General features: G+C 37.4%; 1 protein-coding gene across 4 annotated transcripts in view; it reads right to left on the bottom strand.

Moving 5' to 3' along the window:
• AFG1L (AFG1 like ATPase) overlaps positions 1 to 19,699 on the bottom strand; it is a 196,737-nt gene that overhangs the window by 110,278 nt on the left and 66,760 nt on the right. For all 4 annotated transcript variants that reach the window (XM_007078748.3, XM_042986922.1, XM_042986923.1 and 1 more), the window contains exons 6-7: positions 18,654 to 18,784; positions 8,501 to 8,600 (exon numbers count right to left, since the gene is read on the bottom strand). In XM_007078748.3, the coding sequence (XP_007078810.2) occupies positions 8,501 to 8,600; positions 18,654 to 18,784 (231 nt within the window). The remainder of the gene's footprint in view (positions 1 to 8,500; positions 8,601 to 18,653; positions 18,785 to 19,699) is intronic.

Here is a 19,699-nt window from a genome sequence, read left to right as displayed (position 1 = left end):
CACTCTCACCACTGTTATTCAACATAGTATTGGAATTCTTAGCTTCAGCAATCAGACCACACAAAGAAATAAAAGGGATCCAAATCCGCCAGGAGTCAGTCAAACTTTCACTCTTCACAGATGACATGATACTCTATATGAAAAACCCAAAGGATTCCACAAAAGAACTGCTAGAACTTATCCATGAATTCAGAAAAGTCGCAGGATATAAAATAAATGCACAGAAATCGGTTGCATTCCTATACACCAATAATGAAGCAACAGAAAGAGAAATCAAGGAATTGATCCCATTTACAATAGCACCAAAAACCATTAAAATGCCTAGGAATAAACCTATGCAAAGAGGTGAAAAATCTATACACTGCTAACTATAGAAAGCTTATGAAAGAAATTGAAGAAGACACACACACAAAAACAGGAAAAATATTCCATGCTCCTGGATAGGAAGAACAAATATTGTTAAAATGTCAACACTACACAAAGCAATCTACATATTCAATGCAATCCCTATCAAAATAACACCAGCATTCTCCACAGAGCTAGAACAAACAATTGTAAAATTTGTATGGAACCAGAAAAGACCCCAAATAACCAAAGCAATCTTGAAAAAGAAAACCAAAGCTAGAGGCATCACAATCTTGGACTTCAAGATGTATTACAAAGCTGTAATCATCAAGACAGTATGGTACTGGCACAAAAACAGACACTCAGATCAATGGAACAGAATAGAGAACCCAGAAATGGACCCACAAATGTATGGCCAACTAATCTGACAAAGCAGGAAAGAATATCCAATGGAATAAAGACACTTCAGCAAATGGTGCTGGGAAAACTGGACAGTGACATGCAGAAGAATGAACCTGGACCACTTTCTTATACCACACAAAAAAATAAACTCAAAATGGATGAAAGACCTAAACCTAAGACAGGAAGCCATCAAAATCCTCAAGGAGAAAGCTTGCAATAACCTCTTTGACCTCAGTCACAGCAACTTCTTACTAAACACATCTCCAGAGACAAGGGAAACCAAAGCAAAAATGAACTATTGGGACCTCATCAAAATAAAAAGCTTCTGCATGGCAAAGGAAACAATCAGCAAAACTAAAAGGCAACTGATGGAATGGGAGAAAATATTTGCAAATGACATATCAGACAAAGGGTTAATATCCAAAATCTATAGAGAACTTACCAAACTCAACACCCAAAAAACAAATAATTCAGTGAAGAAATGGGCAAAAGACATGAATAGACACTTCTCCAAAGAAGACATCCAGATGGCCAACCGACACATGAAAATATGCTCAGCATCACTCATCATCCAGGAAATACAAATCAAAACTACAATGAGATACCACCTCACACCTGACAGAATGGCTAACATTAATAACTCAGGCAACAACAGATGTTGGCGAGGATGCGGAGAAAGAGGATCTCTTTTGCACTGCTGGTGGGAATGCAAACTGGTGCAGCCACTCTGGAAAACAGGATGGAGTTTCCTCAAAAAATTAAAAATAGAACTACTCTACAACCTAGCAATTGCACTACTAGGTATTTATCCAAGGGACAGAGGTGTGCTGTTTCGAAGAGACACATGCACCCCAATGTTTATAGCAGCACTATCGACAATAGCCAAAGTATGGAAAGAGCCCAAATGTCTTTTTTCCTTTTACCACTTTGTGTCTTACTGTCAAAGAAGCACAGCTGAGTTCAACTTACATATTTCCCCCATAAAAATGTATTCTTGTTTTTTGATTGAATAAGTTCTTAAATTTATTAATTTCACATTTTAATTAATGTAACCTACTTGTCTATTCTCAATTTGTTGTTAGGCTCTCCGTGCTCTTAAATATTTTTTTTTTCTCTACTAGAATATCATGTAATTAACAACATTCTATTTCAGAACCTAAAAATTGAGTAGCATATATATGAAATTTTAATTGTGCATTTTTGTTTTTGGCTCTTCTAATGAACTGACAGCATAATCTTTGATAAGTAAACTATGTCTATTTGTATATGGGCCATATAAAGTATTTCCCTAAATGACAAAAATGATGAATAAACCATTTAATTGGGGTTTTATAAAAATAAGAAATTAAATAAAAACTATCTCTAGATATGTTTTATCTGAAAATTTTCTAGCAATTTCCTATTCCTATAGATTTGATCCAAGATCCTCTCTCAAAAGCCTTAATCAGATTATCCTAGAAAATATAAAACAGTAGCACTACAAATGTTGCACTGCAACTGTTGCTTAAAATATACTAAAATATAGGGGCGCCTGGGTGGTTCAGTAGGTTAAGCATCCGACTCTTGGTATTAGCTCAGGTCGTGATCTCACAGCTGTGAGTTTGAGCCCCATGTTGGGATCTGCACTGACAGCACAGAGCCTGCTTGGGATTATCTCTCTCCCTCTAAGTCCCTCCCCCACTCGCTCTCTTTCAAAACAGATAGCTTTAAAAAATTAAAAATATAATATACTAAACATATTTTAAGCTTGCAAGAAGGTGGGAAAATCCCTACAGACCAGCAAAAACACAGGAGGCTAAAAGCTAAAGTACTAATCATGAACTGATGCTGGTTTGGGGCTTTAGCAACTACCTGGGGTATAAAGAGTGAGACCTTGGACCCAAGCAAGAGAGGAATTCAAATTTAGGACTAGAAAAAAGTAACATACAGGCAGTCACTCTTTGGTACCTTATTCCCTTCACTCCCCTCAAATATCACTTCCTTTTTTTCTCTTCTACACGATTTTTCTCTCTTAGGTTCCTAAATTCTGGTGTTGCTTTCACTCGGCTATCAATTATTTTTCATTAAAATTATTAATTGCTTATTAAATGTTTCTGCTCATTTTCCATTAAAATTAATTTGCCTATTAATTGACAAGTTATAAGCTGTTAAAAAATTAGGGTATGATAGCAGTTTCCCTCAACAACAATAATCCCCATTCTTGTTCATGAAGTTTATGTTTTTACAACTAGAAATGGAGGGAATGAGATGAATGAAGTAGAAGAAAAGTAAACAGAGATGCTAAAAAATTAATGAAGGGGAAAAATAGGTTTTTCTCCACTGAGCACTATCTTCAGGACCTTTAACCTCCAGACTTTTCTGTCTTTATTGAATGACAGGCATCACCACCTAATTGTACAAGCCTAAAATTTTAAAACAATTTCTAAATCTTCCTTTACCTTTTCCTCAGTGACCACTCTATAACCAGGTACTATCCATTTTAATTCTGGAATATCTTTCAGATCTATCCTCTCCATATCCATTGGTATCACCATATATTAGAGTATCTGAAACTCAGAACTATAGACATTTTTGGTTAGATAATTCCTTGTTGTGAGGGGTAGCTCTGCACATTATAGGATATTTTGACAGAATTCTTGGCTTCCACCAAGAATTCTACTAGAGGCCAATAGCAGCACTTATTGCCACCCTGCCTGGTTGTGACAACCAAAAATGTCCCAAACACTGCCAATATCCCCCTAGGTGACAATAACTGCCTTATGCCAAACTAACACCATTTCTTGTCCAGTGTGCTGCAAGAGCCTCCTAACATGTCTTCACTGAGTCCACCGCATCACTGCACTCCACTCCACAACCCATTCTCCACACTATACCCAGTGATAGTCCAACTCTGTTCTTGTCAGTCCCTACTTAAAGTACTCCAATGTCTTCGCATTTCTCTTAGAATAAAATCCAAAATCCTTATTTTTATTTTATAAGGTCTGTCACTTCTCCAGATTCATGTTATATGTACTGCACTGCATCCTACTTTCCTTCCTTCACTGTACTCCAGCCACACTGGCTACCTTTCAATTCCTCAAACAGGTCATTCTCTTGGGCTTTGCCTCAACCCTCTGATAAGAAGATTCTTCCCCCACCTCTTATAACACTCTGAGAATAAGTAGATGCTATTTAAAAAAATAAATAAATAAATAAATAAAATAATAATAATAATAATAATAATAATAATAATAACAACAACAACAACCTATCTGGAGGCTCTAGATGAAAAGCTGTGACCTAAAGAAAAAGTTGAATGCATTTTGATGGTTGGAAAAGAGGACACACTTTATCTAGGACAGGGTAGACAAAGATGAGTGATGACCAACAAGGAGAAATGATAGAGGATAATGTGTAAAGAGTCACAAAACCTAGGTTCTAACCTCTTTTCTGCCATTTCTTATCCATGGGATTTGTTTTTAATCTTAATTAACTTTTTTCATCTACAGTTCTATTAATTTGAATACAAGTAACTACAACCATGACCAGGATACAAAACACCCAAAAAAATTATCTTATGTTGCCCCTTTGCAGTCAAACACCTTCCCACTGTGGCCTCTGGCAACCAGTGACCTATTTATTCTTTGTCCTATACTTTTATATTTTCCTGGTACATACGTATATGTCATCTTCTTTATAATAAAATATTAAGCCATTTATGATGATTGTCTGCCATGGCAAAAAAAACCCAAAAAACAAAAAACAGTGTATGACAGTGTCCCTTCAATGGATCATATTTAGAAAAGGCTTTATGTTTGAGGCTAATGCCCAATTTTTGTAATTCCACATCTTGAACTTTCAGTCTTCTCTGGAAAAGTGGTTCCACTTTGGATTTCTGTATGCTACCTTGGTGGGCCTGTAACTTTGATCACTCCTACAAAGCTTTGAGTTCCAGAATGCTCCTTAACCTTTCCCTGTGGCTGTCCTTCCTCAGTTTACCACTGCCAACTGAGCAGCAAACTGCAATCATCCTTTCGGCAGTCTTTACTGGTGGTGGTGGCAGGGGCAGTGTTCCCAGCTTGTTCTACCACCTTGCTATTTATAGCTTGTCACTGAATGTTTAAAGGCAATACTGATGACACAGTTAAGTCACCACTCAGCTAAAGGAGAGTCTTCACAGATGATCTAATATGAAAACACTCACTGCTGTGTCTCACAGCGTTATCACCCTAGTAAATCACAAGAATGCTGGGGTGCCTGGGTGGCTCAGTTGGTTGAGTGTCTGACTTCAGCCCAGGTCATGATCCCACAGCTCATGAGTTCAAGCCCCACGCCGGGCTCTGTGTTGACAGCTCAGAGCCTGGAGCCTGCTTCAGATTCTGTGTCTCCCTCTCTCTCTGCCCCTAACCCACTCACATTCTGTCTCTGTCTCTCTCGAAAATAAGTAAGCATTAAAAAAAAAAAAAAATTAAGGGGCACCTGGGTGGCTCAGTCGGTTAGGCGGCCGACTTTAGCTCAGGTCATGATCTCGCTGTCCATGAGTTCAAGCCCTGTGTCGGGCTCTGTGCTGACAGCTCAGAGCCCGGAGCCTGTTTCGGATTCTGTGTCTCCCTCTCTCTCTCTGACCCTCCCCCGCTCATGCTCTGTCTCTCTCTGTCTGAAAAATAAATAAACGTTAAAAAAAAATTTTTTTTTTAAATTAAAAAAAAAGAATGCTATCTATAACAGTATTATAGATATTTTAATAAGTGCATCTGAATCATTCATAATTCTCTTAGAATATAATAGATGAGGTATAACTACAGTTGTTTGAATAACTGGATTTAATAGTATTAATTAACTGATGTCTCCCTAAAATAAGGCCTCTAATGGTATGCTATGAGGGTCTAAACTTGGTTACATTTTAATTAATGAATGACTGAAGATATAGCAGCATGATTACCATTTTATAAACGTCATAGTTAGTAGGGATAGCTAAAACTAATCTGTTAGAACCACACTTCAAAAAGATACAAACATAAATCAAACATAATCAAACATAAATCATAAAACAGAACAATGCAGACTAATAAGCTGAAATGTAATAGGAAGAAAAAAGAAATCAACTACACAAACACAGAATGAGAGACACCTAGTTTGACAGCAGCTCACAAAGTAAGATCTAGGTAACAACAGATTATAAACTCAATATAAGTCACCCACATGACATGGCTTATTAAGGAAAAAACTCACACTATCACTATTACATTGCTCTTTTCAGATCCACCAATAAACTCCATGTTACTAATTCCAATGGTCAATTCTCAACCTCCCCTTCACCTCCTAGCAGCATTTAACAAAAGTGGCCATCCATCCTTTTGTACCATTTTCCTTTTCTTCACATGATACTCTGTTGGTTCTCCTCTTACCTCACTGGCTGCTCTGACCAGCTTCCTTTAGGACCAATGAACTCCCAAACTTTCATCTCCAATCTAAACTTTTCCATTAAAATCCAAACTCTGATATGCATCTGCCTCAGTACTTTCCCCTCCCTACCCAAATCTGCTTCTCCTATAGTCCTCTCCATCTCAGGAAACATCAACTTCATCCTTTTAATTGCTCAAGCCAAAACCTTTGAGTCATTCTTTATCCCTTTCTCTTTTTTTAATACCATATATTCATCCCATTAGTAAATCCTCTTGGCTCTGCTTACAAAATATATCCAAACTCTGACTACTCTCACCACCCTCACTGCTCCATTATCTCCCCTCAGGATTGCAGCAATGATATCATCAACGGTCTCCTTACTTCCAACTTTGAAATCTCATCCCCACAATCCATTCTCAGTATTGCAGCCAGGGATAACCTTTAAAAACATGCATTCATTCAACATTCACTCTAAGACTATTGAGATCAGCTAGGCACTGTTTTGGTTGTTCAGTATATACCCATGAACAGAAGAGATAAAAGTCACTGCCTTCATGAACCATTTGCATCCTGAAAGAGGATAGACAATAAACCACAAAGAAGAAAATAAAGGAGGAAAGGAGAAGCAAGGTAAGAAAAAAAGGGATGGGTTGTAGATTCAAATAGAAAGATAAGTCTACAGTTCTTTGGCATAATAACTTTTGAGTAAAGACCTGAAAAAGGTAAGGAATTAACCATGCAGGGAATTCCAGGTGGTAGAGCATTCCAGGGTAGAAAGATGTTAACATTAAGAATGCATTAGGGGCGCCTGGGTGGCTCAGTCAGTTGAGCTTCTGACTTCAGCTCAGGTCATGATCTTGTGGTTCGTGAGTTCAAGCCCCACATCGGGCTCTGTGCTGACAGCTCAGAGCCTGGAGCCTGCTTCAGATTGTGTGTCTCCCTCTCTCTCTGCCCCTTGCCTGCTCACACTCTGTCTCTATCTCTCAAAAGTAAATAAACATTAAAAAAAAAATTTTTTTTAAGAAGTCATTAAATATTGGTTTTGGTTCCTCTGGCCTTCAACTGACCACATCATGGAAAGATAAAACATTTTAAACTTGTTTTTATCTAGATATTACTTGTATTTTAATCCTTAAATAATGTTCAAATAAGCCACAAGTGGTTTTTTAGGAATAAAATTAAGTATTAGAAACTACTTATGCAAGTGAGATTCAATTCTTTTTCTAAGACTCAATTAGGAGTTTTCTCTTTCATTTCATTGAGCTTCTTTTACAGCCCCTAAAAAGCAATTAGAAAGCCTTGTATTTTTGAAACAGAGAAACTGAAGAACTCCATAAAAATCTGCTTTTTGCTCCTTTTCCTGCTTCTGTTCTTTCTAGGACCCACACCCCACTTTACACAGTCCACAGAATGCAGACAGCTGTAATTCCTCCTTGTAAGGGGCAGGGAGTTAGTTAATGATTTCTTCAGTAGAGATTACATCTAAGGAAGGACCAGGTGAGAATGACCAATGAAGCTGTCATATGAATATTCCAGACCACCAGCACTAGACATCTCAATGCCAAGGCCCGCTGGCTCCAAGGACTAACACCTGGGCCCTTATCTTTGTTCTAACCAGTTCTTGGATGCCTGAAAGGACACATACAGCAGACCACAATCCTTAATAAAACCCCCAAGCCCCGAACCAAGACAAGACTCATGCTCCTTTCCTTCCCAAGTCCCCCAGATGCTCCATCTGCATCTGCTCCCTCTGTATCTTCAGTAAACCCTGTTCTCACTTTCTGGTGTTTTGTATTTGATTTCTATCCTGTGCAAAGTCAAGGATCCTCTTGGCTGGTCCTGCAAGGCCCCCTCTGGGTCCTCAAACCTAGCCTTCCTGCTGGCATCATTTTTTTTCCTTAATGTTTATTTATTTATTTTTGAGAGAAAGAGATAGAGAGTGCACAGAAAGAGGGAGAGAGAGAATCGCAAGCAGGTTCCACATGGGGGATGGTGCCCGACATGGGGCTCAAACTGTGAGATCATGACCTGAGCCAAAATCAAGGGTCTAAGCATCAGATGCTTAACTGACTGACCCAGGCACCTCCCGGCATCATTTTTTGATACAAATATATGATATATCTAAAACTCAGAGAAAAACAGCAAGTGCATCAAACACAGGGGATGACATGGGTTTAACTTGCGAAGAATATAAACATTTTTCAGACACAAATACCAACTGATTTTTTAGATTGTCTGTTATAAAATGAATGATAAGCAAAGTCATCAGATTCTATTAACACAATAAAATGAGTATAAAATTATGGATTTTTCAAAGCTTGTTATTTTCCACCTAATTGGATGAGACTAGCACAATGTTTGTTTTTACCTTCCGGTGGCCTGTTGGATGTTGCCACAACGACGACCCCATTTTTGAACAGATTTTCAAAAAGCTGTTTCAGAATCATGGCATCAGCAATGTCAGTGACCTATGGACAACAACACATTTGTTTTATTTTATACTCACTTCTGCTCTAACAAATTTGCTAATGGCTCATCTTCTTTTTTTTTTTTTTTTTTTTTAAGGATGGAAGTGAATTCCAAGAGAAAAATTCTAATTATCACCATGAAGAAAAGAGCAGATAATTAAAACCATAAAAGAGTGTATAGTAGTCTTTTAAACTTGACTCTTTTTTGCAAGCCTATCATTTCTACCCAAATTATCAAATGGTTCTGTGTTAACTTCTTTTATAAACTACAGGTGGAAAGCATAGATAATTGTCCTAAACATTTAGGAAGTCTAATTAATTAGAGCTAACATGACCAAATCCCTCCTCCTGCTCCCATCACAGACCCCATCCACCGCACCACCCCCTTCCCACCAAAAAAAAAAAAAAAGAAGAAGAGAGAAAGAAAAAAGAAAAAAAAAGAATAATAAACAGCTGATTGAGATTTCTAATACCTTTCTGGCAAAGGTCCCTGAAAAGGTGACTTTAAATGGTCATGGGACTTTAGAAATAAGGACAAATAGCCAGTGAGACATAATCAGCTGCTGTTGAAAATAGAATGATATGACATAGATACTATTGTGCAATTGTTGCACAAAACAATTCAACAGATGGCCCATCACAAAAATAAGCAATTTCATTGTTCTTTTTAAGTGCCTTCTATTACTGTCCATGAATAATCAAAAGGCACTGCAGTCACTTCCAGCACAGCCAGCCTCTGCTAACCTTCGCAAACACAAATATTCCTTCTATTAAAAAGGAAAAAAATAAAAACCTTACAAGAATGGTTAATACAGGGCTTTAAAAAATTACTTCTGACAAAAGCAGAAATGCATAATATAGATTAAACTGTTCCACCTAAGTTAGAGATACATAGAGCTACCTTTTCTAAAATTATTTTTAAAAATCCACAATTAACAAGTAAGCTTAAGAACTTTTTAAAAAGCTTTTTAAAATCACAAAGAAATACAGAAATTAAGGAGGGAAGGCAGTTGAGTTCAAAAACAAATGTACAGTGAAGGTAGATATTAATCATTGTTACCTTCCCTTATAAAAAAAATAAAATGGGTTTTAGATCCTTCTTAAGTAAAGCTATTTTGATCTTTCTTTAATGGCATTTTAGATAATAAAATTTGTTTTACATTCACAAAATAAATCACACAATAAATATCACATTCTTATTTTTAACCATGTTAGAGCATAGAAACTGGGGGATTCTTTCAAATTAGATCAAAATACTGAAAGTTACCAACTAACTGACAACAACCACCTGGGCTACACAGGTCTCCATCTCTTTTCTCTTTTCAGGTGATTATCTTACACAAACGTTACATTATTTCCTTCCCACCTGAACAAAAACAAAAAACAAACCAGAAAACGGGGCTGTGCACACAGATCTTTTTTTGCTGTCTCAAGCTCTAACTTTAAAACATTAGCTAAAAAACTACTGGAGACTCCTTAAATTAAAAAGACTTCAGGAACTCACAAAGTGGTGACTAAAATGAAAAGTAGTATTTAATTATTTAAGAAGAAAGTGATATTATTAAATTTGGAGCTTAGGTTCACTGTCAAATTTTGCTTCCACAAAAATACTCACAGAGAAGGCCCCTTTCAAATGCTTAAACACCAGTGGCATTTCTGATGAGAGAACAAACAAGCTTGCAAATTTCAGAAGCAAGTGCACTTTTAAATTAGATTCCCAATACACTGACTTTTAAAAAGAATGATATCAATTAAAAGTTACCAATTTTAGAAAATAAAAATTGTCCTTCGACTATCTCACTAATGTTGAAAAAAATTAAAAACAGCTTTTGTGCGCTAAGGTTCAGAAAAGTGAAGAGACATTTAGCTTATAACATACTGCAAAGATTTAAATTGGAAGTTGAAGAAAGCAAACTATTAAAGACTCGTGGTTGAATTATCATTTGTTGTTTTTGTATTACGAAATGTTTTTGCTCTATCAGAGTAAATTAACTTGGAGAAGCTATGGCTAATTAATAAAGCAGGAGTCACTTGGTGTAGCCGGGTGCCAATGTATACTCTTTTGATCTTGTCCCCGCACTTGTTCAGCTTTGCTGGGGAACAGTAATTTTACAGTATAAGTGAACAGAAGACAATTGGCCACACATTCTTGGAGAGCGGGCTTTTTTAGCACCCAGCATTTCATTACCACCAGGAACAAAAGAGAAGGCTACAGATTACCAATAAGGGTAGTCTGCTAATACAGAGAGGGGAGACATTTCATTAGCATTAAAGAGAAAAGATTTTTTATGACCTAGAGTTGCTTTCCATTATGACTCACTTAAGTAAAAAAGGAAAAAAAGAAAATCTAATGGTTAATTTACATATGTAAGTGCTCGAGTCTCAGTCACCCACTGATTGGTACAGTGCCATGTAATGAGTGACAAACATAAGCATGCATTATCAGTAATTAGTATTAGCACAAAAATAAGCACCTATTTTTTATTAGCAGTTTTTAATAGCTTTTCTGTTTTACAAAAACGGTCAAAACTATTTTTTAAATGATATTGATAGCTTACAGAGGAGAATTTTGCATGATATTCTGCTCATCAGAATTCTTTTTTTTGTTTGTTTTTAAGACCATATTAGTAAAACATCCATCCAGTGTCCCTGAAAGGGACAGGAAGAAATAACATTTTTTTTTAAATCGGTTTCCTTCAGTATTGTATACCTTCAGATTCATAAATGATGTAATAAGAAACATAATCATTCAAAGTCAACACAATGAAGACCCTACAGAAAACTCTGAGGAAAAGCTGTTCTTTTATTTTAGCAACTAAAACACATAAAAACAACCTACCTAGCCAAATTTCTCAAACAAAACAAGAATAGTATATTTGATACTGCAGGCAAAACTGAAATGCTATACTTAGTTAAAATGACCAAGCTGATGAAGAATATATTCTGGAAATGTAATCTGAATGCTACCAAAATATAATTTTTAAATTCCTCAAATTCAAGAGCACATGTATTCTTGATTTTAAGCAGCAATAATTCCCATCCAGCTCCCTAGTAAAATAAATATTATATTAACACTACCAAAAGGCCAATAATAACTAGTTAAAAATCAAGACTACTAGTAGGATTCAATTTTAAAAGTGATGTGATGATTGTAGACATATGGCTGTTAAGAAAAAAGGGCCAAAAAAATTATTTTCTAGAAAATCAGCAATGTATTATACTAGACTTAATAGGCTTAAGGATAATTTTTAGGTTCTGTCATTAAAATATCTACTAAAAGTCAACTCAGCTCTAGATCTATGTATTTAAATATATAACACAAAACATCATATACCAAAGAGAACATATAATGTAGCTGTTACTACTAATGAATCAGAGCACCAATGATGAATTCAAACTGAGTTACCAGCTGTGTGACCTTGGACAAGTTACTTAACTTCTCTGACCCTTAATTTCCTCATCAATATAATGAAGGTAGTAACAATACCTACCTTGCAAAATTGTTATGATCCTTAGAGTAAATCCTCAAGAAATGTCAGCTGTATTATCTATGTATGGTATATATGCTAGTATAATTGCATATTATTTATATGTAGCTGTATAGAATTTTAGCTATAGAATGATACTTAGCATAGTCCAGTAGTTAAGAACATAGTCCCACAGTACTCAACAAACAAAAACTAATGTTATTACAGAATACACATAATAGATGGAATGTAAGCATTCCAATAAATGGCATTGTCTCAGTTCATAAAAGATGAATTTTAAGTAGTTAGTAAATAAACATAGAAAAAATCCAACTATATTATTACTTAAAGGAATAAATATTAAAACAATGAGATGCCACTTTTCATCTATTAAATTAGACAAAAAAGTTAAGATAATTCAGAATGTTGACAGGAAAAATTGTGGGTAGTTATTATACATAAGAGAAGTGGGACTTAGTTGGGAGACTAGCTCAATATTTATCATTTGGTACTAGATTTATTCATTCATTCATTCATTCACTCACTATTATTCATTCATTCATCCTCAAACACTGTTCTAGACATTTGAGATACGTCAATTAAAAACAGATTCCTGGGTGTCTGGGTGGCTCAGTCAGTTAAGCGACCGACTCTTGATTTTGGCTCAGGTCATGAGCTCACGGTTCTTGGCATTGAGCCCCGCATTGGGCTCTGCACTGACAGTGGAGGACCTGCTTGGGATTCTCTCTCCCTCTCTCCACCCCTCTCTCACTCTCTCAATCTCTCAAAATAAATAAATAAACATTAAAAAAAAAACACAAAGATTCCTGCCTTCAAGTTTACATTGTTATGGAGGAATTATATAAATAGTAAACATAATAAGTAATATATTATCTACCAGAAGATGATATGTTATTTTTTTAAAGAATGGTTTTAGGGTGCCTGGGTGGCTCAATCAGTTAAGCATACAACTTCGGCTCAAGTCATGATCTCATGGTTCCTGAGTTCCAGCTCACGTCTGTGCTGACAGCTCACAGCCTGGAGCCTGCTTTGGATTCTGTGTCTCCCTTTCTCTCTGCTCCTCCCCACTCACGTTCTGTCTCTCTCTTTCTCTGTCTCTCTCTCTCTCTCTCTCTCTCTCACCCTCTCTCAAGAATAAATACATGTTAAAAAAAATTTCTTTAAAGGATAGTAAGGGACACTGATTAATGGCAAATTGCAATTTTGTAGGAATAGGTCTTGTTAAGGAGGTAACTGAGCAAAGATCTGAAGAAGTGAGAGACTCTTAGGGGTATCCAGGAGAGACCGTCCCAGGCAGAAAGTTCAGTGCAAAGGCTCTGCTTATTTGTTCTAAATTGTGTGGATGTTGGGGATCGGAATGCTGCTGCAGCAATTTTTTGGAGGTATCCTTTTATCCTCTTGAATTTTGGAATGAGAGACAAGGAGAGATTTGGAGCAGAAATAATCCAGTTTTGGTGTGTTGCAAGAGCTTCTCTAAGACCAGTGGAACACAGTCCAGATATTAAAACTAGGAGATCCAGGTACTGCTCAGTGATCATCTCTGCTCTTAAGGGACATATTCTTGCCCTTATCCTCTTGCTTTCCTGGTTCTTCTCAACAGTGGGTATATGCAGATATTGGCCTTTTCTTGCATACAGGGTCTTGCATACAGACTCTAGGGCTTGAGTCTGGAATTGTAGAGGAAATAAAAGAGCAAAACTACTAACATGTTTCATCCTAAGACATGCAGGCCAACTTTCTTAAAAGCAGAGAGTCTCTCATGTTGTCAACTCTGACATACCAGAATGCTTCATTCTAGTAGCATTTGGGATTAAACAAAGGCAATCAATTTGGTATTCAGTCTTGTTTTACCATCTCTGAGCAAATTTTCTTCAGAGCCCTGATGGGAAGGAAGCATTTGGTTTAACACCTAAATCTATTAGCTATGGTTCCCTAATCTATGAAAACAATAGGGATGGAAATAGTAGGGAGCAATGAGCAAGGCTGAAAGTATAGGAGATAAGATCAGAGAGGAAGGAGGCAGGCTTGAATAAAAGGAATGACACTATCTTATTGTATTCCATCCCTCCCCCCGGACCCCCCACTTAGAGTTTAAGCCTTTTTAAATTGGGTTTTCTGTTACCTGCAGTCAAAAGCATCCTAAGAGATACCTCATCTCTGGGATCTTTTGTCTTTAGTTCATCAGGTAATTCTCCTTCCACTGGAGGTACTGGATTTTATATGAAGGAAGGTGACATTTCCTCACAGTACCCCTATTTATGCTAGCTTTCACAGACCACAGGGAAATCCCTACCACTAAGGCAGATAAGAGCAAAACAGGAGTTCCATCCTCATCGAGACTGCTTGCAAGAAACAGGGACAGGAGATTCAGATAAAGAAAAGAGGTTTACTTAAGACTCCAGGATGCATGGAGCACACCTGGGTGGCTCAGTCAGTTAAGCGTCCAACTCTGGATTTCAGCTCAGGTCAGGATCTCACAGTTGTGAGATCGAGCTCTGCATGGGTTCCTTGCTGAGTGTGGAGACTGCTTAAGACTCTCTCTCTCCCTCTCCCTCTACCACTCCCCCCTGCTTGCACATGCGCATGCTCTCTCTCGCTCTCGTGCTCTCTCTCTCTCTCTCTCTCTCTCTCTCTCTCTCTCAGAAATAAATAAATAAATAAGACACCAGGATGGGAACAGCACTGTTAGCACCTACTGGGAACCGGAGCTAAAGATTGGCTTCAGAGCATAGGTAGCTCTGGAGAGCTCAGCAGCTGTCCAGGGAGCAGCCTTGTAGTCTTCCCCCTAACAGGATTCAGTTATTTCCTAGGTCTCTTTGTTCCTGTTTCATTACTGTGCAGGAACTGCCCTTATTTCATTACTGTGCAGTAAAACTGCATTTTACTTGAAAGACATGAGATGGAGTATATGATTGGCTCAATCCCCAGGGCACACCAAAAAGTGCAATATTGTTGACAACCGTGTAGGCTACTCAGAGATCAGATATCCAGACATGGTCCATTTGACTGTGGGTCAGATAGGGTCTTATAGTATGGCATAAGGTTCTTTATTTAAGGCAACAGGGATGGATGAGTAAACAAATGAATGAACATCAAACCAACTCTGGTCAGGGCAGGTGATGACAGTTCCATCAGATCCATTCTCTCTTTGTTGACAAGTAACATTTTACAGGCAAGGGGCCTGTATCCCCCTTGATCTCCTTAATACTTAATTTAAAAAATCATTTTAACTGCCTGCCTTTCTTTTGCAAGACTCACTCATTTGGAACATAAGTATCCTGAGAGTTGCTTTTGTTTCCTTCTTCCCAGCCAAGCATCAACCTTCTGAAATTGGAACTCAATGGAGAATGCCCGGTGCAACCAGACAGGTTTCTGTTATCACCTCACTATCAGGGCAACATTATGACTTTCCTGGTTTAACCTTCATGAGCCCCTTCCTCAATTAGAAAATACATTTGAAAATATGTGTGTTTATATACATAATTGTATTTTATGACTATGTTGGTGTAAAATATATACAGATACAGACAGCTACAGGCTGAATTCATGATGATACATTCATTTTTTTCTTCAAATTTTAAAAGAAATTAAAATATTTTCATGGGGTCCTAAAAGTATCATGGACCCTAAGTACTGTGCCTCCTGCACCTCATGGGTAATTTGGCCCTGCTTGCTATTAATCTTCTCAGGATCTCCTTTGCACAACCAAATTTTCATTACTTCCTTAGCTTCTTAAATAGTCTTGTCAATGGTCATCATGTCACAGAAACAGGCAAATCTTTTCTCTGAAAGTTTTAAAATTTACACATTTTAAGTTAAGGGTAATGATTTTCATACGATACCGAGGAAATTCTGATGCCTCTATATCCTCATCTACATAATGAATATCATAACTATTTTATAGAATTAAATGAAGCATATAAGAAAAATTTGTAAACCATGAATCATTTTACAAAGGTTGGGTGTTAGTACCCTTTTTAAAAATTTTAACTTCAGAGGTGCCTGGGTGGTTCAGCTGGTTGAGTGTCCAGCTCTTGGTTTCGGGTCAGGTCATGTATGATCTCACAGTTTCATGAGTTTGAGCCCCACGCCAGCACAGAGACTGCTTGGGATTCTCTTTCTCTCTCTCTCTCTCTCTCTCTCTCTCTCTCTCTCTCTCTCTTTTTCTCACTGTCTCTCCCTCTCTCTCTGCACCCCGCCCCCACTCATGCTGTCTCTCTCAAAATAAATAAATAAACATATAATTTTTTTTTAAATTTAACTGTGCCAACTCAATTTTATTTAGGGAAACTGTGGTTAAGAGACTCTTAATGAGGAAACAAGAGAAATGGCCTTCCCTGATTGATTGCTGACTTCTGTTATTGAAGACAGCATAACTGTCAACTTGGTGCTACTTTTAGAACTAGGGGTACCTGGGTGGCTCAGTCGGTTGAGCTTCCGACTCTTGGTTTACGCTCAGGTCATGATCTCACAGTTCGTGAGATAGAGCCCTACCTCTGGCTCTGCGTTGACAGCTCAGAGCCTGCTTGAGATTTTCTCTCTCCCTCCCTCCCTCTCTCTCTCTCTGTCTCTGCCTCTTCCCGGCTCACACGCATGCTCTCTTTCAAAATAAATTAATTAAAAAAAAAAAAAACACTAAATGAGGCCCTTTTCTTTCTGCAACACATTGGTGTACTTAGTACACTTCTTCAGAGTAGTAAGTAAACATTTATTGCCCATCAGCCTTTCTTCTGAAGACCTTTGTAGCTGTACAGTACAAAAAGTGAATGCCAGGTTATCTTAATAGACTGAAGGGAAAATGAAATAAAGATTCCTCCCCCTTAGATGGCTCAGTGTAACACCATTCCTGGCAAAAATTCTTCTTTCTCTTCTCTCATAAATCAAAACTGCTCTTAGATTAAGTGTATCAAGCTACTAAAGGAGACTTCTCATGCCTCATTTGGGATAAAGGCATCCTGGCCTCTTATCTTCCCACCAACCCAGGTTTTTAAACACAGAAGAACAAGAAATAACTCACTACCAATTTAAATGCATCATTTCAGAGAATCTTAAAACTGTTAAGAAACTTTACAATTCAACTAGGACAGCTCCCTCCCTTCATCACAAATATGTCGTGAGGCTTAAATAAAATGTGTGACTCACCAGGGCCCACCTCAGAGTAGGCACAAAGTGTTAGCTTCCTACCCTTGAAAGCTCTCTGGGCCTTTATTTTATGCAATCAGACATGGGAATTTCTGCACTCAGCTCCAGAAATATTATTCAAAAGCTTTGGGAGTGAAACTTTTTTTTTTTTAAGTTTATTTATTCTTGAGACAGAGAGAACAAGCAGGGAAGGGACAGAGAGAGAGAGGGATAGAGGATCCAAAGCAGGCTTCTGTGCTGACAGCAGAGAGCCTGATGTGGGTCTTGAACTCATCAACCTTGAGATCACGACCTGAGCTGAAGTCAGATGCTTTAACTGACTAAGCCACCCAGGCACCCCAGTGATGCCCTATTTTCAAATTTATATTCAGTACTTATGGTTTTTCTATTTTTATTCCAATAACCAACTGCTCTTCTGATAAGCATTATAGAAAAATCAACTACTGCATTTCAGAACTACTAAAGAAAGCAGTGAAATGAGGAAATAATTCTTAACTAGAGTATCTGTTGTTGTTGTTGTTGGTGTTGTTAAACTCTGGGATACAGAAAAAAACATAAGACACGGTATTTGCTGGCATGCCATATTTGCTCTCATAGGAAATAAAGATCAGAAAGTAACATATTACCAATTTAAGCGTACTATTTCAGAGAATCCTAAAACTAGAAGAAACTTTAGAAGTTCAATGAGGGCGAACTCCCTCCCTTTATCACAAATAAGTTGTAAAGTCTAAATGAGATGAGTGAATCATTTGTTTTTTTATATAACGCTTTCAAAAAACTTCAGGGGTGCCTGGGTGGCTCAGTTGGCTGAGCGTCTGACTCTTGATTTCAGCTCAGTTCATGATCTCACAGTTCATAAGATCGAGTCCCCGAGTCCAGCTCTGTGCTGACAGCACACAGCCTGCTTGGGATTCTCTCACTCTCTCCCCCTCCGCCTCTCATGCTTGCTTGTGTGTGCACACTCTCTCTCTCTCAAAATAAAAATAAACATTTAAAAAAATTTCAAATACCTTTAGACATTATTGTGTAATCAACATTATCTCCATTGTGGTATAGGGGAAATGTAAATCCACTGACTGTAATATAGGGGAAGGCAAACTTTTCCTATAAAAGACTGAGTAGTAAATGTTTTAGGTTTTGCAAGCCACATATGGCCTTTGTTGCATTTTCTTTTTCTTTTTGAAAAGACTCTTTAAAAATATAAAAATCATTCTTTTCTCACTGGCCATACAAAAGCAAATGGGCAAGATTTTCCCTTTGCAAGCCATAGTTTGCTGACTCCTGGACCAGACAGTAAAATAAAGTCATAAGAGGTAATGTGTCAAACCAATTTATAAAACAATGATAAAATCAAGAACAGAATTTAAATCTTCACATATCATTCAGCATACCATTCTACATCTATGAAATATCTCTGCCTTACCTGAAACTCATCAAAACATAAGAGACATGCCTCTTCGCTGATTTCTTCAGCTATGGGAGCTATCGGATCATATGATTTAGCCATGAATCCCGGTTTCCTTTTTGGCAAACTCTGTTTAAGGCGGTGTATTCCTTTAATGAATAAAATTAAACACAAATCAAATATTGTATTAATAGTCCATTTTAGACAACTATAACATATCTTTTAAATCTCTAAATGAAATCTTAGCGTAAACATAAAAATTAAGTGTAAATGCCACATAAAATCAAATGTGACTATTGAAAATTGGTTGCACTTTCTCTACCTCAAAATAAGTTGTTCACATATTCATACATTCCCATGGCTGTAAGGACACTTTGTAGTCATTCCATCCCCCCTCTTTTCAATCACTTCAGAGATGACAAATGATAGGCTAGATGAAAAGATGGTAACTAGATGGATCAACAGATCAGTCTTACTGCTGAGGATTTCAGAGATGGAGGCAGAAGAGGTGATCCTGCCCTACATCTAGCATACATAATCAGGATGCTTCCTGGTCTCTAGCCAGTCCCACTTCACTCATTATATGTGTACTAAATGCTGAAAGTATTAGAAGAAAAATACAATGTTCCCGCCCTGGTGAGGTTAGTATAGCTGGTAGACAAGTAATGCAAAATGAAATAACTTAAGAACACCAACAAAGCAGGGCGCCTGAGTGGCACAGTTGGTTGAGCGTCTGACTCTTCATTTTGGCTCAGGTCATAGTCTCAGGACTGTGAAATCGAGCCCCAACTGAGGCTCCCTGTTGAGCACGGAGTCTGCTTAAAATACCCTCCTCCTTCTCCCTCAGCTCCTCCCCCACTTGCACACACTCCCTCGCACAGAGCTCGTTCTCAAAAAATAAAAATAAAAAATTTTTTAAAAAGGAACGTTGACAAACAATAAAGCATGCCTACAAGTACATGAATGCCTACATGCTAAGGTAACACAGAGGAAAGGACCTAATCAAGAACAACTTCTCCAAATAAGTGAGTTTTTAATATTTCTTATTGACCCTTAGTAGAAGG

The sequence above is a fragment of the Panthera tigris genome, chromosome B2 (genome assembly GCF_018350195.1).
Source record: "Panthera tigris isolate Pti1 chromosome B2, P.tigris_Pti1_mat1.1, whole genome shotgun sequence".
Classification (NCBI taxonomy): Eukaryota; Metazoa; Chordata; class Mammalia; order Carnivora; family Felidae; genus Panthera; species Panthera tigris.
Note: the sequence above shows the minus strand (reverse complement) of the source record. Positions and strands in the feature narration are given on the sequence as shown.